The sequence below is a fragment of the Propithecus coquereli genome, unplaced genomic scaffold (genome assembly GCF_000956105.1).
Source record: "Propithecus coquereli isolate 6110/MARCELLA unplaced genomic scaffold, Pcoq_1.0 Scaffold119, whole genome shotgun sequence".
Taxonomy (NCBI): domain Eukaryota; kingdom Metazoa; phylum Chordata; class Mammalia; order Primates; family Indriidae; genus Propithecus; species Propithecus coquereli.
Genome location: NW_012135969.1, coordinates 5100771 through 5121182, shown reverse-complemented (window position 1 = coordinate 5121182; position 20412 = coordinate 5100771). Strand labels below are relative to the sequence as shown.

General features: G+C 57.2%; 1 protein-coding gene across 2 annotated transcripts in view; it reads right to left on the bottom strand.

Moving 5' to 3' along the window:
• The window catches only part of SRCIN1 (SRC kinase signaling inhibitor 1), a 69391-nt gene that overhangs the window by 17085 nt on the left and 31894 nt on the right, over positions 1–20412 (bottom strand). The window contains exons 3-15 of one of the 2 annotated variants that reach the window (XM_012660179.1): positions 16821–16841; positions 13042–13237; positions 12237–12435; positions 11710–11803; positions 10639–11501; positions 9606–9698; positions 9307–9350; positions 8810–8994; positions 7490–7665; positions 2659–2789; positions 2380–2527; positions 1831–2077; positions 1108–1342 (exon numbers count right to left, since the gene is read on the bottom strand). In XM_012660179.1, coding sequence (XP_012515633.1) covers positions 1108–1342; positions 1831–2077; positions 2380–2527; positions 2659–2789; positions 7490–7665; positions 8810–8994; positions 9307–9350; positions 9606–9698; positions 10639–11501; positions 11710–11803; positions 12237–12435; positions 13042–13237; positions 16821–16841 — 2632 coding nt within the window. The remainder of the gene's footprint in view (positions 1–1107; positions 1343–1830; positions 2078–2379; positions 2528–2658; positions 2790–7489; positions 7666–8809; positions 8995–9306; positions 9351–9605; positions 9699–10638; positions 11502–11709; positions 11804–12236; positions 12436–13041; positions 13238–16820; positions 16842–20412) is intronic. The other variant, XM_012660171.1, reaches the window with a different exon arrangement.

The window sequence follows — 20412 nt, the reverse complement described above, 5'->3', positions numbered from 1 at the left end:
AACCCTGTCGAAGCTCCTTAGTCCAGCACCCTCTGCACCTGCCAGGTCCCTCTCCCTGGAATGCCCTCTTACTGGCCAGGAAGTGCCTACTCATTTCCAAGGCTCCAGTGGAAAGTCTCCCCCTCCGGGAAGCCCTCCTGCCCTTGCAGGGCCTCCTGTAGGATGGCACAGCGCAGCACTCGCCTTTGCCGTTGCATTTAGCACCTGCATTCCACTCCTGGTTTACAGGCTAGGTATGGCTTGGGACAGATCACTTAACCATTCTGAGCCTTAGTATCCTCATCTGTAAAATGGGAATAATTACCATATCTGCCTCCTGGGGTTGTTGTGAAATTATAAGGATTAATACATAAAAGGCATTTGGAACAGTTCTTATTGCATAGTAAGTGCATGATAAACACACGTTAGTATTATTTCCCCACTAAATCTTTTTGTTTTTGAGACAGATCTTGCTCTGTCTCCCACGTTAAAGTGCAGTGACGTCACCATAGCTCACTGCAACCTCACATTTCTGGATTCAAGTGATCCATCTGTCTCAGCCCCCCAAAGTGCTAGGATTACAGGCGTGAACTACCCTGTGGAACCATCCCTCACTAAATTTGGAGCTCCTTAAAAGCATGTCTTATCTCTCTATCCCCAGCACCTAGCACACAGTAGGTACTTAACAAATAGGTGTTGCAGCAATGAATTAATGAATGAATGATGACTGCTACTTCTGGTCTGGATTTCTGCCTCCCCATGAGCTCACAGGCTGTGTGAGTGTCAATATCAGTGCTGCGGCACGTCCCCAGCACAGCCTGGTTGGTGGCACATGCTCAGTCAAGACTTTCAGGCGGATGGCTCTGCCTGGACCTGCTCGTTCCCCTGTGTGGTCCTCTCAGCAGCTCTCAGGGTAGTGGGAAAAGCCCTGGGTGGAGTCCAGCTCACCCTGTCCTTCTGGGTCTCCCCTCAGCAGGTGGCTGATGTCCCAGAGCCACCCTCTCTGGCAGCTCAACCACAATGATTCTGACTCCCCAGTGCCCCCCTCCCCCACCCCATCATCCTGACAGTGCTTGGGGATGGGGCTCCCCATTCTGGGCTCTTCACCAACCCCTACCACCCCCATACCTGAGCCCCTCCTCCCACTGGGCTCCGTTCGGGGAGCTGCCTTCTGGCCGTGGGGGACCTTGGGGGGCTTGTGGTCTGGGGTGGGGGCTGGGCCTGGGTGGGCTTTGCTCGCACAGTCCAGGTCAGGGATGGCCTTGAGCAGCTCTGCCTGCGTCTCCTCCAGCAGCCGGTTGATGTCCTTGGCGCTGTACTGGGTCAGGGCTGCCCTCTTCTCCTCCCAGTCCCGCTCCGCAGCCTTGAGAGGGGGGCCGGGAGTCAGGATGGAGGCGGTTGCCTTGCTCAGGGACCTCTGGGGCCTCACTTCTTCCCCCCAGTGGCATGCAAGGAATAGAAAAGGAAGCCTCACATTTGATCCTGCCCCCCGCCCCCCACCCCCTCCGCCTTCTCCGTGAATGTTACACATTATCTCCGCCGGTCACCAATGCCTCTTCATTATGCACTACATTCTTGTCACACTGAGACCGTTTCTGGACATCCTGTTTTGTTTCACTGATCACAGTCCGTTCTTAAGCTAACACCACACTGCTTTGATTATTATAGCTTTAGAATATGCTTGCTGTCTAGCAGGACTAATATCACCCTCATTATGCTTCTTAGACTTCCATTAGGGAACTGACCCTCCTCCTCCTAGAGAAAGGACCTACACGTTTGGCACTTCCCACCCTAGGGTGGTGATGAGAACATGCGAACCCGGCCCCCACCCCCAATCCCAGGCCCCAGCACCTCAACGGACACAGCTTTGTCCACGCTTCTCTTGCCAGGAGTGTCCGGGCCTTTGGTGGGGTTGCCCCCCTTGGGGATAAGAGAGGCTCCCTCAGTCGGCCCACTCAGCTCATGGAGGTTCAGCGGGGGGCTGGGGGGTGGCATTTCAAAGTCCAAGCTCTTGCTGAAGTCAGTCTCGGCCGTCACCTTCTTGGGGGACTGATTCAGAAGGTTATTGGGGGGTGGCCACACGCCCTCGTCCACTTGCCTGGGGTTGAAAGAGTTAGGAGCAGCTGTGAGGCCAGCAGGGTGGCGGCCCCTTCTGAGGGGAGGCTGGCCTGAGGGAGGTGGGGTGTGATAAGGCCTCTGGGATCTTGCAGGAGAGATGGGAGGGCCTGGGGAGGGGCGACTGCCCCCAGTATGAGGCAAAGCAGAGCCTACGGCATGCAAGGGGTCAAAGGCCAGAGTTGACCAACGTCTGGGGGAGTCGGGATAAGGGGTCAGGCTGACCTATGGATCTGGGCCCAGTGTGTGACCCCATGGGAAATCAGAGGTCAGGGACAGAATGACCTTCGGATCTGGGCCAGCGTGTCTGTGACCCCACGGCAGCGCTTGAGGAGTCCATCCAGGCGCTGGGGCTCCTCCTTCAGGAACTTCACTGCCTCCACCTCCACACGCAGCACTACCCGCATCTTGCTCTGCAGGCCTGGGAAGTGAGCTGGGGGCACAGGAAGGAGTGAGCTGGAGCCAGAGGGAGCACTGAGGACGGGGAGGACAGGGGTGATGGCAGGAATGCAGCAGGCATTCCCACCCTGGACCGTGTGCCATGCTCGCTGGCCCCAGACCCACCCTTGAGCTCCGTCAGTGTCTCCCCAAGCTGCTTCAGCACCAGCGCCTTCTCCTCCAGCTCGGGGCCAGGCACCAGCCGGTGGTTGTGGGACATGTCCCTCTGGATCTTCTCCACCGATTTCTCCAAGTCACTGCAGCCACAGAGAGACCCTCTCAGCCCCTCTGGCCCCAGCCCAGCCCCCTGAAATTGGGCAGCTGGAAAGAAATCAGGCCACTGGTTAGATCAAAAATTAAAAGCCAGCTACAGGCCACGTGCCCAGGTGAAATCAGCAATGCCGAGTCTCAGAGGGGAGGAGACCTCAGAAGAGCTCCCTGAGAGGTACCCTGAGCGCCCCAGGAAACTCTGCTCTTCTGCAACATTAGCCCAAACATCCTTCCTGTGACTTGCAGCCCCTTCTCATTCTGCCAAGGAAGCAGCAAAGAATGTGGCAGCCTTTCAGAGAACTGGAGGCAGTGACACCTGCCCCCGAGGGGTCTCCTGTCTGAGGGGACACTATCATGTCCACCTGTCTTTTCTCAAATGACCCAGCCACTCAGCCTCTTTCCTTGAGGCCAAAGCTGCTTTCGAGTTTCATTGATCTCTGTGGACCTTGTGTCATTTAAGACCCCACAACTTTCTAAAATGTAAATCAGACCAGGTCACCATCCCTTCCATTGAACCCTAAGTGGATCCCATCAGTCTGAGGCTAAAATCCCAAGTCTTCGGTGCCCCCAAGAAGGGCACAAGGGTTGTAGTTGAAAACTTGGCTCTAGAGTCAGATAGATCCAAGCTCCAATCCCAGTTCAGCCCTTCCCAGTGAGAGATCCCAGGCAAGTTACCTAATATCTCTGGGCCCCAACTTCCTCATCCAAAAACTGGGGATGACAAGAGTTCCTCATTAGGAGGATGAAATAAGCTAATGCAGATGGGAAAGCAGGCGGCTAAGGCTCGTCCCTGGAGGTTGCTCTCCATGGAGCTGCACACCCTGCCGCCACCTGGCTTGCTACCATTTAGAGCCCTTTAGAACTTCCCTGAGGTCCTTACATGTGCCGCCCTCTCTCACCCTTTATAATGCTATTCTGTCTGCCTAGAATATTCCATCCATCTTTACACACACACACACACACACACACACACATACACCACGGGCTAATTTCCACTTGTTCTCAGGAAGCTCTGCCTCGTCCCTTCACTTGGAGTTGGGGGTCTGCTTCCTGCCCCCCAAATCCCTGAAGCTCCCATTTGCTGGGCTCTGCAGCCTTCTGGACCATTAGCGCCAGGCAGGCAAGGACCATGTCTTCCAGATGCATCTCCGATTCCCAGCACCTGGCACGATGCCTGGCGCAGAGTAGATGTCTGGTAAGTAATTGTGCAGTGAATGAACAAGTGAAAGAAGGAGCTGCTGCCCGGGTAGGCCATCTCAGTTCTGGGCCTAAGTCACTGACATCCCTGACCCACATGCAGGATGTTACATACATTCCTGTCAAATCCCATCTGTTGGATTTCAGCTCAGTCCAGGTGTGAACAACTTCTGAATCTCAGTTCTACCATCCAACAGATTTGCTCCCCCTTAAAGCTCTGTGTCATCAGTAAATCTTATCAGCATGCCTTGTACATCTTCATCCAACTAGCAGGGGAAAAGACAGATGAGGTTGGAGTCAAGGGCAAAATCCCTGTGACTCAGCACTACCAGTTAAAGAGCTACCTTGTATTAAGCACTTACTGCATGCCAGGTGCTACACACAGCCCTTCAGTTTCATTACTTTAATTAATCCTCAAAATAAATCCTGGAGGTGGGAACAGACATTAACTCCCATTTACACAAGGACAAACACTGGCTCAGAGAGGAGACTGCATTTCTCAGCCTCCTTTGCATAAATAGCCATTCAACTAACGTCTACCCAATGGAATATGAGTGGAACGGGTACATGCCACTTCCAGACCTGGCCCATAAAAGCCTCCCATGTAAGCTCCTCCATGCTCCTTTCTCCTTCTGGTGGGTTGGAAACTCTCTGGGTGATCTTGGAAAGCACATGTTAAAGATGGCAGACCCCCACCAGCCTAGATCCCTGAATGACTGCATGGAGGAGAGCCAACCTGTTAATCTATCCAATACTGTTTGATGTGAAAGAAGAAAGATATGTCTATTACTTTTGAACCATTATACAATTTGGAAGCTTATTTATTACAGCATTTAAGCTTAACTAATTAATTAGCTACCCTAACTAAGGCTTTGGCATAATAAAAAGGAATAAAAGAGGCAGAGAGATTAACTAGTCCAAGGTCACACAACTATTTTGTGGCAAAGCAGGACCTACTCACATCTGACTTCTGCCATCGGTTCTGCTGCACCTCACTTCCACACTGGACTCACATCACTCACACGCACTCCCCCACTGTCCTATTCCAGCCCTTGCTCCACCACATAGGAAAGACCAACTCTCCCCTGCTTGTATGTGTGACACCAGACTGGCCCAGGCTGTGCTGGTTTTATAAAACTGTCACTCCCCAACATCATTATGCAGGGGAAGAAGCCCTCATTTAAAGGACTCAGAGAAGCCTTCAGGAGGAGGCAGCATTGCAACCTTCAGGCAGAAGGAACCAGACCACCCATAGGCTCAATCGGTGCCTTGATTTTTTAACCATCCAATCTGTTAAAGTTTAGGAGCCCCTAATTTGAGCAGGCTCTGCAAATGAGTCCCAGACCAGCTGGCCTAGACACTGGATCAGAGAGTGGCTGCGCTTTCCAGACCCAGTTTAGTCCTGGAGGGGTCAAGAGGGGGAGGATCAGGACAGAAGCAGCTAAATAATTTGCGAGGCCCCATGAAAAATGGAAATGGTGCCCCTAGTTCAAAAATTAATAAGAATTTCAAGACAGTGATAGCAGAACATTAAACCAAGCATGGGGCCCTTTTGAGCATGGGCCCTGTGTGACCACACAGGTGTCGTGCCTATAAAGCTGGCCCTGGGTTTGGCAAAGGTTGATTCAAGGACCCAAAAGGTCTCAGTCAGCAGAGGCTGCCCTTTCGGGCAATGTCCAGTTAGAGCTCAGGTGCTGAGCTGGATGAGCAGGCGAGTGAGCTGAGCAGAGTGAAACACAGAACCAGCCTTAATCTCTAGCAGGATGCCAGAAAAGAGGAAGGGGCACAGCAAAGCGGGAAAAGAGTAAGCACGTGGGCGCCGCAGCCAGAGCAGAGCTCGGCAGGGCCTGCAGGGTTAATATTTGGGGAGCCTATGGGAGCTGGAGCAGGGGGGGCTTCATGGCCAGGCCAGACCCACACCAGGGCCAGTAGGCAACCCAGCCCCTGCCCCACCCCAAAGAGGCAGGAGCCACATTCCAGAAGCAGTAGTGCAGGTCTCAAGCTCTCTCAAGTGAGCAGTCTGAATAATGGGTTTTATAACAGGATGGGGGGGCTTCTGGGTGTTCCTGGTGAACCGAGGCCCCCAGGAGCCAAGGATCAGACACTTATAATGATGGTAGCATCAATTCGTTCTTTCATCTCGTCTGCCTTTGTGCTTTTATATTTCCTTTAATTTTCCTTTAATGTCTTAGTAAAGTTCCTTTTGAAAATTCCAACCCAGCTCCTCTATGCTGAATGGAAAAGAACAAGGACAGGACAGGAAAGTTGGGTAAATGGAATGCCCTGGGTGAGAGGGATGGCAGCTGCCAGTGTGCTTGGAGATCTGGCTGGAGTTGTCACTAAGCTATCATACCTAGAGTGACAGGGTGGCTGCTGCTGCTTATTTCCACATAGTGTGGCCCTTTACTTCATTTCAGCCGCATGGTGTCATGGGAATCTTTGCCTTGTGCCTTGCTGAAATGCACATGCGCCATCAGACTGTGTGGGCCCCAGGCTAAGGGGCAGTGACCCTTCTCAAGGAGCCTCTGGCAAGAGGTTCATTTATGACTCCGTGAGGAAGCTGGGCAGCCTCTCCAGGCTCCCTGAGCTGCTGGCCAGTACAACCCAACCCCTCTCTGAAAAGAACCACAAAAATCTTAATATTGGGCACAAATGAGGATACTGGGGCACAGAGAGGGGGCAGGAACTGCCCTGATCACGCAGCCCCTCAGTGCTGGAGCTGGACCCCGGGTCCCCCAGCATCCTGTCCCACCATGAGGGGGGCACAGGAAGGAGCAGTAACTGACAAGGGAAAGCAGTGAGGTGGGGGTGCTCAGTCCCTGAATGGACGGTGAAAGGCAGCTTCTCCCTTCAAAGGTGCCAGACAATGGAATCATGGCCAGACATTCATTTGCTAAATTTGGATCAGAAGACTGTCTTCTGTTAACCCCTCCATGTCTAAGCATTTGGAAGCCGGGTGTTCTCTGTTACACTAGAGCCCCGTTTCAGCCGCACTAAGAGAAAGAGGGGTTTCCTTGGTGATACCGGGTCTCAGAGATCAGGGAATTAGATTCCCAATGGTGGCTGGTAATGACCAAGCTGCATGGTTGGCAACGCCTGGCTCCACCCGAATGCTCTACCTGAGGGTCGGGTTGCACAGGTCACAGGCCAGCATAAAAGCAGGCAGAGGGCGGAAGGAAATGGCGCAGGTGGCCACATGAGAGTGAAGCTGCAGCCACAGAAAGGCAGATTGTGGATGATTACGAAGCAAGACCATAGCAAAAGCAGGCGTCAAGCCAGAAAAACAGAAATCAGGACTTATGCCAGCCGGTCAAAGGTCTGTGGGTCACAGAGAAATCAGGCCAAAGGAGAATGAAGTCAGGCTTCAGAACAGACCAGCGTGGCCTATGACTCAGAAGGAAGGGAGGCGCGCCTCCCAGTGAAACCAGGTTGGAGGTCACCGCGGCCGGCCGCAACCTGCGCCCTCCCTCCGCAGCGGGCCCCGCCTCACTTGAGCTGCTGGGTGATGAGCTCCTCGTCGTTGAGGTAGCGCAGCCGCTCCTCCTCCACCAGGGTACGCTGTCGCTGCAGCGGGTCCTCCTGCCGCCGCGCCGCCTCCGACACGCGCATGCTCAGCTCCGCCTCCGTGCGCTTCAGCAGCGCGCGCACCGACTCCTGGTTCTGCAGCTGCGGGACGCGCGAGGGACGGATGGACCCGGGTGGGAGGGAGTGGAGCGCGCAGCAGGGCAAGGCCCGGGAGAAGGCGGGTAGAGCGCAGCCCAATGCAGGGCGGGGCTCCGCAGAAGATGCGGCTTCTAGGCTTGGCCTCAAGCCTCAGCGACGGGGTGGGATGGCGATGGTGGGGGGGGCAGGGACCGAGGGGGAACTGAGGCAGGACGGCGGCGCAGAAGGTGCGGCTGCATAGCTGTGGCCAAGAGCAGCAGCGAAGGGGTGGGATTGTCGGGGGCGGAAGACAAAGTTAAGTTCTAGGGAAATACAGAGGCAGGAGGAGAAGGGGATGGGAATATTTGAGGGACGGGTGGGGCCAGGTAGGGCCCTGATTACAGAATGGCTGCATGGCTGTGGCTTGAGCAGCCCTGAGTGGGGACGGGACTGGAATGAAGGACTCAAGCGGTGGGGTTTGATAGGGTTTCTGTGGATGGGACAGGAAGACTAGGTTAATGATGGATCTAACGCAGTTCCAAACCCGAATGGCGGGGATGGGCGAGATCTTACCCGTTGCCCAGATGGCAATTCTCTGCCCCATCCCCAGCCTGTCTCTGTTCATTATCCTCACCTGACGGGCCCTGGGCCCGCTCGAGGAGCGGGCACATTGATGCCAGTCTCCTGACAGGTGGGACCATCTGTCGGGCGGGACGGGGGAGGCTGTCCGGGCTCAGGAAGGGGGAGCTGAGGGGACTCGGGGGAAGGGCTCCCGCCCGCCCAAATGGGGAAAAGGGATGCTTGGCAGAAAGGTACTGGAACTGCCCTGGGGGATACTGACAGGGGGAGGGGGCTCTGTGGGTGGACTGGGGCTCCAGGAGGGCAGTGGAGACTGGGGAAGGAGGACTCAGTAAGGGGCATATGGGCGAGGAGCCGGGGCTTGGTGAGGGAGTGAGGTTCAGCGACAGAGGGTAGGGGAGGCTCGAGGAAGGGGAGGAGGAGAAAGGGTTCGGAGAGGGGCCAGTAAACAGCGAGGGACAGCTCTGTGGAGGATGGACGGCTCTGTGGGGGAGGGACGAAGGAGGAGGGGATGGGGCGCGACTTGTGGGAAGGAGTTTCGGCAAGTACGTGGGGCGGGGTGGGGGTGGGGCGAGGGGAGGGGCTGTACCTGGAGCTTGCGCAACTGCTGCAGCTGGCCGCGCAGGTCACTGGCGCTGTTCTGCAGGCCGCGCAGGTGCAGCTGCATCTGCAGACGGCTGACAGCAGTGGGCTGCCCTGCAGGAGTGCTGGCCGAGGGCGGGGGAGGGCCGGACACGGGGGTGGCCCCGCTGCTCCGGCTGCCTGAGCCGCCGGCTGCAGAGAAGGACCACGAGGATGGGAGAAAGGGAACAAATCATGAGCCTGGGAGGGGCTGGGCAAGATCTCACTCACTCCCTGACCCCACACGGCTGCCTGAGAGGCACATGGCTCTGACTCCCTGTCCCAAGTGCTGGTCAGTCCTAACTGTGGGGAGCAAAGTGCCAGGGAAAATACATCTCCGGCTAAGGTGACTACTTATTTATCCATTGAAAGCCCAATGTAGTTATTGTTTAAACCCCACTTACAGATTAGGAAACTGAGGCTCTGAGAGGACAAGGACCTGTGGGGGGGGGGAGGGTCACTCACGCGCTGAGGGGGTGGCTGCTCCATTGGAGCCTTCAATCTTCTCACTGTGGCACAGGGGGGAAAAGACAGCCATCAGGGGGGCCAGGCCAGCCCCAGACTGTCAGAGCTGGGTAGGACCTTAGCTGTAATCTTCTCCAGCTCTCTGATCTCAGGATGGAGTCCCTGAGCAGGGAAGGGACTCATCCAGGGTCACCCAGTGAGACATTGGCAGAGCTCAGCCCAGTGCTCCTGATGCCCATCCCCGCTTTCTCCTGCCCCAACCCCAGGCCCTGCCAGTGGTGTTGGGAGAGGGGCCTCACCTGGGGGTCTCAGGCTCTGAGCCTCGCAGTAGAGCACTCTGTACCAGGCCTGTGAGGCTGGCAATCTGCTTCTCCATGGCCTCCATGCGCTCCCTGGGGAGGAAGGGAGCTCTGAGCAACCTCTCCTTTGAGCATAGGATCCCTCCTGCCCAGTCCCCTGCCCAGCCCCCTATTGCTAAGATTGATAACCAGAACAAGCACCATTCCCTGCCGGGTGACCAGAACACAGGACAATTCAAAAGGCTCCAAAGTCTAAGGATCAAGCCCACAGCACTGCCCCCCATCTCTCACCACTGTCTCCCTAAGGCCCACCCTGACCTCTCCACGCCCTGGCACATGCTTCCCCTGCCTGCTGTGCCTTTCTTCTGGCTTGAAAGTTCCAGTAGCCCTAAGGAACCCTACACCACCCAAGGGAAGTGCAGCATTTTTATTGTGTCTCCCCAATAGACCAGGGTAGAAACTAGGTTTGCCCAACCTGGTATCAACAGTACCCTTGGCAGTGCCTGCTATGCAAAGGCGAATGGGTGCTCCTCACCTCTCAGCAGTGCTGCCCAAGGGCAGAGGTTACCTCTTCCAGCCCTGCGCCCTTAGGAGGGGACTGCGTGCTGACAAGGGCTCCCTATTCTGGAGGATAGATAACCAGACGTGCTGCTCTTGCCATCCCTATTTCTTACCAGCACCCTCCTCCCTAATGGACTTCAGCTGGCCCTGTGCTGGACAGCTCTCATGGCTGCAAATTCTGTGTCCCCACTAGAAAGGCACTAAAAGGAGTGGTTCAGCCCCTCAATTTCACAGTTGGAGAAACAGGCTCAGAAAATGGATGCAAACCCCAGTATCCAGGGTCCTCATCTTGGGACCTCTCGCCCACCCCTTCGGGTGGCCCAGAAAGCAAGAAAATGGCAGGTGGGTCTTTCCAGTGCCCTCCAGGCCACATCCAATACTACTCTGAGTCCAAGACACACACCTGCCAAGGACTCTGCGGTGTCCCCTCTCCCCACTCCCACAGCCCTGAGGCCTGGCGAGTGTCCCTCACCTGGTCTCCGTGTCCTTGGCTGGCACTGGCGGCCCGAACCCAACGAGCGAGCGCTCCCCAGGCCCGGGGAAGAGCTCCGGAGGGGGTGCTCCGGCCGTGGAGGCGCTGCTCGCGCTGCGGGTCTTGCCTCCGGGACTCTCGGCGAAGACAGAAGAGGACGAGTCTTTGCGGAATGACTGGCGCACCGGCGAGCCGCGGCTGGGTGGCCCCGAGTAGGGGCTGTGCGGCGGCGGGGGGCCTCCGGGGGGCGCCGCCACGTCGGCCAGCTTCTGCGGCGACGAGGGCGGCAGGCGGAAGCCGTAGCCGTCGCCATAGAGCGGGCCGCCGCCGCCCGCCGCCTTGTACAGCGAGTCCTCCAGGTCGGACTGCAGCGCGGCGGCCGAGTAGGTGCTGAGCGAGCGCACCGAGCCGCGCTTGTAGAGGCCGCCGGCCCCGGGGTAGGCGAACGGGTCGCCCGCGGCCGCCGCCAGGCTCAGACGGCCCTCGTGCAGCAGCCCGTAGGGGTCGGCGTACAGGCCCTCGCCCTTCACCAGCACCATGCCGCCCGCCTTGCTCGCCAGGTCCTCGTCCGGCTTCACGTCGCGCCGCTCCAGGATGGCGCTGGGGCTGGGACTGACGCCCTGGGCGGCCGGGGCGCCCCCCAGCCGCTCGGCCGCGTGGTGCACCGGGCTGCCGGCGTACGAGGGTGGGCGCCCGCCGGCGTACGAGAGGCGCGAGCGCGACGGCGAGCCAGACGGCAGCCCTGACGGCAGCCCCGACGGTAGCCCGGGCGGCGGCGAGCTGGAAGCCAGGTGCGGCGCTGGCGACAGGTTGTTGAGGCGCCGCGTGGGCGACGACTCCCGCGACGCGTACACCATCTCTCTCTGCGCAGAAAACAGCCCCGGAACCCCAGAGGGCTGGTCACAAAGGGGACCACTGCCCCTTGCTTGAGGAGCCAGCATCTTCTCCCTGACACTTAGAAAATCCCTCCTCCACAGTTGGCCCTGGTCCCCGGTGACAACTGCCCAGACTTTGCTCGCCTGGGCCCCATCCGCCCAGCCTCCCCAATGCCCTGGGCATCCCCCGCCATACCCGGAGGTCCCCGTTGGTGAGGTGTGAGCCAGGGAAAGCAGCGTAGAGTGGCTCCTTCCGATAGATCTTGATAATACTGCGGTCCTGGATATCCCTGGGGGGAGGGGGGAAGAGAGGGTCACCATCCATCCCTCAGCAGTGCACAATGACGAGGCTACTCCAGGCAGAGAGAAGAGGGGCGGCAAGAGGCACCAGGACCCCAGCCCCTTCCTAAGTCCTTCTCTCAATGGATCTGGTGCCTCAGGCTGCCCGCCACCAACGCACACACCCAGCAGCCTCCACCCGGTCCGCTTCCTCGGCCTCAGGGCATTTTCAGGTTAGCGCAAGCCAAAGGGAACCCGCAGGGGTGGATGAGTTAGAAAGGAGGGGGCTGGGAGGACCGAGGAAGGGGGCGGGACGGTAGGGCTCTGGGAGGACGGGGAGACTTAAGTTGGGTCAGGAGGGGACTGGGGAAGGGCCAGCGGGGTCGAGCATCCCTCAGAGGAGGGGTGTGGGGAAGTCCACCCAGCCCCTGAGGCCGCACCCACCGGACGTCCTCCAGCTCGTAGAAGACGTTGCGAGCCTCGTCTTTGATGAGGATGGCGGTGTTGGGCGACTTAAGCATGCCCATGGTGAGCTTCTGCGGGAACATGTGCGCGATGAGTGCGTGCAGCGTGTCCAGGCTGCTGACCTCGTGCGTGATGTGCACGCGCCGAGTCTCCTCCCCGAACTGCAGGAACAGCACCCCTGCGAAGGAGATGCCGCGCTCGCTATCACCGCCGTCGCCACCACGCCGCCCGCCAGGAGAGCGAGGGGAGCCTTCGGGAGCTGCGCTGGCCCCGCAGAGGCAGGGTCTGAGGCCCGACGCCGCCCCCGAGTGCAGGTGCACCCAGGCACCCCTCATGCTGCAGGCGGGGCGGGGGGGCAGGCACCCACTGGACCCCAGGCAGTTGCAGCCCAGACAAGGAAATGGAATTGGGGCAGGAGCAGGTGGGGTAGAAACTGAGGGAGTCGGGGAAGGTTAGAGGCTGCTGAGAGAGAGATTGGAGAGAGTTCGAGATGGAAGAGAGGGGAGAAGGAAGGGATGAGGGGGGGAGGGACTGCCCAGGGAGACAAAAGGAAGCTGAGGGAGAGAGGTGCCTTGCAGAGAAAGGCTAGGCAGGGGATGCTGAGGGAGAGGGGTGGGGGGAGAGAGATAAGGGGTGGGGGCGCTGCTGGGGGCAGATGGGGCTGGAAAGGGCGGCAGAGCCTGAGAAGAGACCGAGTGGTGTAGGGGATGAATGTGGAGGGGAGAAGAGCGGAGGGAGGAGCCTGCGGCTGGGAGGGAGGGTGGGTGGACAGGGTGAGCACTACCTGGCGAGCGCAGCTTGGTCTGGCTGGCAGAGCGGGAGAGAGGCAGGCTCTGTCGGAAGCGGTTCATCCTGCTGAAGCCCAGGGGCAGCTCGGCCTCCGACATGGTCTCCAGTGACTCAGCTGAGGCGTACGACAGCTTGGCCGCCTGGTCTGCCAGCCCCGGCTGGGCTCCCTGAGTGTGGCGCGAGCTGCGGGTCTGCAGGGGCAGGGGAGGGCGAGAGGAACCAAGCATGAGCCCCTCTTTGCCTGCCACTGCCCCCATCCAGGCCCTGGGGAGGCTCCACCAGCCAGAGACACTCACACACATTCCAGACTCGCTGTGTGGCTACAAGAGAGTTCCCCAGCCTCTCTGGGGCCTTGGCCTCCCTGGGACACCCAGCAGGTAAGGAGTGGGCAAAGGACTCAGGCACGCCAGAAAAGCAGACAAGAAACCATTTTAGCAGAAGCCATGGGCGCACCTGCTATTTTAAGCTTCCAAAGAACAACAACACAAATTTGTCACCGAGGTGAGCAGCAGAATCGTTGAACAAATTGGGGCATTAGTTCCAGACATTAATTAAGTGGCGGGTTTGTGAGCGGCAAATTTATTCTTCATGGAGTTCAGAGGGTGGGGGTGGGGGCGGGAAGCAGGGTGGGTGGAGAAAGCAAAGTGAGCTAGGACCCTAGGACCCCAGCTTTGGGAGGTGGGGCTCCTCACCGAAATCAATGTCTTTGGTTTAAGGTAACCCCTCAAAGCTAGCTGGACCCCAGTTTCAAACAGACTCCCCGCCCAGTGCACACAATGTACACGCTAAGCCTGGTGTGACACACATGTGCACATGACGCATGGGCCAGGCCTCAGCCCCTCCCTGTAAGGCACATGCTGCCACAGCCAGCCAGCCTGGCCAGCCTCCCCAGGAGCCCCAGCCACCGCCTCTCCCACGAAGCTAGAGCTGAGGCTGATATCTGGTTGCGGGGAGGGAAGGAAGGATGTCACAGGACAGCCTGAGCGCTCTCTCCTTTGGGGGAGAGGAGTCACAAGATGATTTCAATTGCACTTTAAGTGCCCACTTTTGGCTGCAGACTGGGTTGTCACTCAGGGCCACAGCCCCTCCCATTCTACCCTAGTCCCTCCCCTCAAACCTGGTTGCTATACTGAAACTCATTTATTTAAGGGAGTAAGATAGTGGATCGGACCTACATCATTCCGTGTATGAATATATATATTATATATCATATATATACATGTATTATCAAGAAAAAATTATGCTGCCCAATTGTATTTTTCTGTAAAATAAATGGTCTATTTTAACAACAAATTACTTAAAACCATTAACATTGGTTATCTCAGAGTTGAGAGACAGCTTTCTTTTTTCCTCTATAGACTTCTCTACAAAATTGTGTGAATTTTGCACAATCAGAATATATTTCTTTTATAATTTAAAAAAAGACAATAAAATATCTCTAAAAAGGAATGATTTATTTTCCTCTTCGGCTCCCTCTTTCCCCAAATCCTGATCAACCCATAATTAATCTCCATCTTCGTATTAACTCAATTAAACGTCCAATTGGATCAGCACTCTCGAAAAGAGAGAGCATCTTCCTCTGATGGGCAGTGTGCCCTGCTGTCCCCAAGGTGGCCTTGAGGGCTTGGGGACATGGAAGGTCAGATGTGGGGACATCACAGGGCTTCCAGCATCCAGCACCATGCCTTGAGCAGCGGGTGGGTGTGGGTCTTGGGAGGAGGAGGGCAGCATGGGAACTGGGCCCGCTTGGAGGGGATGCTTGTGCCCAGACTTTAGATGCTGTGGCTCAGCTCTAGGCTGACCACCAGTGCCGGCCTGTGTCCCTTGCTCTCCTCTCCAGCCCCAGATGAAGGGCGGGGAACTCTGCAGCAGTGTGGGGAACCAGGTCTGATCTGGTGGTCACTGGGTTGCCTGGCAACTGAAAGGTCAGTGGTTGCCAGGCTGGTGTGGACGAGGGGCTACAGAATTCAGGCAGAATGAGGCAGCTAGCAAGGATGAGAAACAGGGGGTGGCCGCAGTGCCACGGGGGTGCCAATGAGGTGCCAGTAAGAAGATGGAACAGGAGCCAGAATGAAGGGGGTGGGGCAGGGATCCTGGGGGGTGCTGACTGCCAAGAAGGCAGGAGCCCTGGGAGAAGAGATGCTCACATTCCCTGCTCCACCAGTTCCTGTCTAGTGGAGCACACCTCCCATTGTCACAGCCTTTGTAGAAAACCCTCTTGAGAAGAGGGAAAACCTGTCAGCACTTCCCTCCATCCCTGGGCTGAGACAACAGGGCAGAGGAAAGCGAGACATCCAGAAGGACTTCCTGACCAGGGGGGAGATGGCAAGAGAACAGAACAGTGATTGAAGCAAAGACAGGAAAGGGGCTGCCGTGGGAGGCAGTAAGCACCTGTCCCTGGAGGTGTTCCAGGGAGCAGCTGATAACTCCTGGTCAGAGGTCAGACAGAGGGAACCTTGAGTAGGGTGGTCAGACTAGGATCTGAGGGTCCCAGAGGCTGTCCATAGACTTGCGGAAGAATCCCTTGGAAGCTTTTAAAAACACTCTTTCCAGGACCCCACATCCACTGAATCAGAATCTCCGGGGTTGGGGCCGTGGGGTCAAGATTTTTGACAAGTTCCCATGGAGATTCTGATTTCCAGGTATGAGAGTCAAGTCAGCAGCCATGATTCTGGTAGCCAAGGAGGTTGGCTACCGTGTAAGGCTTGACAGGAGCCAGACACGTGCATTTACTGTAGTTTTTCTATCTTTACAACAACTCTGTGATACAGGCATTGTCGTTCCACTTTGCAGAGGAGAAACTGAGGCTGAGGTTATGTAACTTGCCCCAGGTCACCAAGCTAGTGAGCAGCAGATGGAATTCATTACCAGACAGCCTGGCTTTCAGACCCATGCATTAACCACTGCCCTCTCCCGCCTCCTCCAAAGCGGCTGTGCTTGACACTGCCATTCTGATTCCAGGGTCCTCTGGTTCCAGGATTCTGGCAGTGCTGGGGAGAACACGTGCAAGTAAGACACGTGCGGAGTCTGGGATGGATGCCTCCCAGCCCTTGCCATGATGCCTAGGACTCGAGCGGCCAGAGACTCTAGTAAGAAGGCAGCAGTCAGTTCACTCGGCTCTGCCCTGGGTGCCAGGGAAGGTGGAAGAGGGGCCTGAGGGTGCTCCCCAGGGATCCACAGGATGCCCTTGGAGGGGGCAGACAGCTCTCCAGCTCAGGAGAGTCCAGATTTGCCAGAGGAGGCAGCAGGCACCCATCCCTGAGCTTAGACCTGCACTTAGACAACAGGTTTGGGGGTGCGGGGCTGAGAATCTCTTGCCCGGCACTAATAGGCTCCCCCATCATGGGGAGAAGAAAGGGATGAGGGACTCATCGTAGTCCTAGGGCCTGCCTGGGAGGTGAAATCTGTGTTCAGAGAACAGGGCCCTCAACAAGATCTTGGGGTCCAGGCCCCTAACTCAGAGCCAGCAATCTCCCCAGGCTGGGGAAATGCCAGGCAGCCCTTCTCATTCCAACACACCCCTTGTGGGCTGCGGAAGCCTGGGGACTGAGCATTTCCAGCCCACATTCCCACTCTGGATCCACATGCCTGGCAGGCAAACCCAGACTCTCCCAAAGCAGCAGTCACAGCCTGCAGCCCCAAGGCCCACCGCCCACACCAGGAGGTGCCCGTGCCGACGCGCACCCCGGTGCAAAGCATGAGCAAGGGAGGGGCGGGCGCAGGGGAGGGAGAGCACATGCAGTTGTCATGGAAGCAGAAGCATCACACACTGACCTTGAAACTCCAGTAGTTTGGCTGCTGATGGAAATAAGAGAAGAGATGGTTATGAAGGGGCTGAGAGGGTAGAGGAGGGGGGTGGTTAGAGACCCCTGGAGCCCAGCACTGAGCCCTGGGACATGTGCCCTCTACCCTCCCAGGAGCAGGAAGGAAGTCATGCCTCGTATATCCTGTTCTCTGCTAAGACCTGGAACACCATGGTGTAGCCAGGATGGCCCTGAGCAGGCTCGAGGCTTGCTGGTGGGGGAAGGGGAGGCCACTCTAGATATTCACAAGCCACGCCTCCTAGCTATAGTAAGGGCCCTTAGAGAGCAACAGGTAGGAAAAGGCACAGTGGACTGTGACCATGACACAGGGAACCCATGAGACACAGTCAAAAGAGGGGCAGAGATAAAGCTGAGCTGTGGGGTCAGAGAAGTGGCATCTGGTTGTGGCAGGCCAGGAGAAATTTCCCGGAAGAGGTGGCATTTGAGCTGGGTCTTGCAAAATGAGCAGCTGGAGACTGAGCTGAAAGCTGCGCTGAGCAGAGGGCACCGTGTGGCAAGTGCCCAGGCGCGGGCGAATGGAAAGTGGGTTGACGGAATACTCCGCAGGCCGCTTAGGCTGGGGGGCAGCCTGGGAAGGTGGCAGGTTGGGCTACAAGGGGTGGGGGGGCAGGGGGCTGAGGCCAGATGATAGGTGGCCTTAGATGCTGAGAGAAAGTACTTAGACTTAACTGGGTGGACAAGCAGGAAGAGCTGAGTGGGGCAGAACGGGATCAGAACTAGACCCCAGCAGGGCTGGTGGCACAGGGAGTGCAGGAGGGCGGCTGGGCCAAGGCCAGGGCAGGGAGCCATGTCCATGACGGACCTGGATTACAGATGCAGGTATCCTCATGCGCTGGGCGATGTACAGGCAGCTGGGGGGGGGACAGTGGACCTGGCAATGCCCTGTGGCTGGCTGGATGATAGAGGAGGGTCCCCACATCCCTTCTAACCTCCCCAGAATGTGGAGCCTGAGATTCCTTCTCACAGCGACCCAGGGTCACCCCACCCTCCCTCGAGACCAGAAGGCAATTCCAGATGGCTTAGGACAAGGAAGGAGCAGCCCCGAGGCCGGGTTGGTTCTTGGCAAAGCCGAGGGCACCCTGCTGACCGGTGCCAGCCTCAGCAGGAAGACAGAGGCAGCAGATGGCCTGGCCCTGGGGTGCCTGGCACGAGCAGACAAGATTCCCTTGGCCTCAGAGCCACAGGCAGAGGACAGGGATTTTGAGGGTCCCTGATGGGGGAAGGACACCATGCCAGGGTGTGTCCTGGGCCACCTGAATGCTTTCCTGGCAGGGAGGAGTTGAGGGGCGCTGCCGGATGGAGGCTGTACCCGAGGCAGACCTCTGGGGTGGGGTGATGCAGGGCTAGAGCTGGGAAGAAGAGGTCCATTTGCCAGGACCACCCCCACCTGAGCCACAATCCCCCCAGCATTGGCTCCAAAATACAAAAAATAGTCACATGCCAGGCAGGAGAAAGGGATAGCAAAGTCTGTGCCCCAGCCAATGGAATAATCTATGGACAGAAGCCACCCCCATGGGTGCCAGGGCGCCCACAGGTGCTGAGGGGAGGGTAGGTAAGGGACTAAAGTAACAGGCCATAGCCACAGCTGCCTGCGGCTTGGGAAGGCGGGGTGTGGCAGAGGGAATGGACACGTGGGTGGCAGGCAGAGCCAGGCAGAGGGTACCGGAGGTTTATGATGAGAGTCATGTCTGCGGACCCAGCAGTGATGGACGGCTCTGCAGAGGAGGCTTCGAGTCCCTCTCCTGCCACCATTCTTACACCAGGCACAGGCGGCACCCCATGGGACACCCCCAGCTCCCCACCACACTCGGGCTCACACACAGAGCCTCCTCAGACTGTCAGACACATCCTTAGATAAGGACATCTCCACAAACACCCAGCACAACAAAAACACTCCTACCGAGGGTCCAAGCGCTGAGACAGAAGCCCACCTCGGCCAGAAACAGTCCCAGAAACAAACAGCGATTGGGCGACAGAGATACCCACAGGTAGACCATCCCCAGTCGTTCATGAAGGTGTACCCCGCCCCCCCGGCTCTGACTGTTCACAATCTCTCACAATCACCCCGCAGAGCCGCAGAAACACAGAGACATGGATACGCACCCCACTCACACCGAGACACACACACGCCAGCTACAGAAACACACACAATACACACAGGTGGCCTCAGAGCCACCCACATACAAAGAGAAAGTCCATCCCTTCTTCCCCCTGCTAGTCAGGTCAGGGTGCCTCTGGCCTCCTTGCCACTGTCCCATGCCTATGATGTCCTAGACATCATGTGTCAGCGAGGTGATCTCTTGATTCAAAAGAGTCAGAAGATGTCCTGTTCCCTACCCTGTCACCAATGTCAACACGCTGCACTCAGGGTACCTTGTACAGATGACCGAGATCCATCTCGTGCCCCTGGGAGGGAGACAGGGACAGGGCCTGGCCACAGCCACACTGCCTGTGGCCTCAACATGGGCCTGCTCCAGAGTCCTAAGGTTGTGTGCATCCATGGGGCAGTCACCTGGAAGGGGCAGGTCACTAGCAGTGGCCAATGGAGAGGACTGGGTGGCATCAGTGCCATAGGAGAGGCCAGCTGAGCCCCAATAAAGGGTAAAGATAGCAGAGGAGCTATGTTTGTGCTTAGGTCACTTGGATGTATGAATGACGCTGAGATCAAAATTCTGGGACTTTGGGCTCTGATCTCTAGAGCACGTCAGTGAGTCCTCCCCCTCCATCCTCTGTCCTCCCTCCGGAAAGTGGGAAGAATGATCCTCTTTCATGTCGGCCCCACCAGGAATGACACACATAGTCTCTGGCAACCCTGTCCTTGAAGGGGGAAATCATAGTGGGAGGAGGTCTCTGGGGAAACCCTCCATCCTCTGTCTCTGTCTCTTTCCAGGGTTTTAACCCAAGGGACGGCCTTGGGTGACTGAGAGAAAAGGGCTCCTCCCCTGTTCTCTAAGGGAGGACACTCCCAGCCACTCCCCTTCCAACTTCCAGCACCTTTTACCTCCTCACTCTTTTCCTGGTTGTCTGTTCCTCCTGCTGTACCCAACACAGTGCCTGGGGTATAAGCAGGCCCTCAACAAATATGTGACAAGGAACAAATGCAAATAAAATAGGATCAGCTCATGGGAGGAGGGGGCTGTCTCCGAATACTCTTGTCTGGTATCTGTCCCTCCATCTCTTGGGACCCAGTACTGCTCAGCCTTCTGGGCCTTCTCCCCGGGGAACTTCCCAGCACCAGAAACTGCCCTGGGAGCAGGGCAGAGGGCAGGAAGGGCCCAGGAGAGATCTGGCTCCCCACTTCAAGCAAAATCCTCCAATACCAAGGCAAAGCTGTCTCCCTCCCCATACTCAGGGAGGGGTCTCACCTCCCAGAAGACACTAAGAGGAAATAAAGAAAGGGGTGAGTAGGAGAGACCTTGCTTGGGGCAACCACTTGTGGGGAAGAATCTTACAGGAGTTGGCGCAAAATGAGAGGTGTTCCCCACAGGGGAAGATGGAAGCCAGCCATGTCTAGGGACCAGGCTTTTAGAAATGGGGGAGTG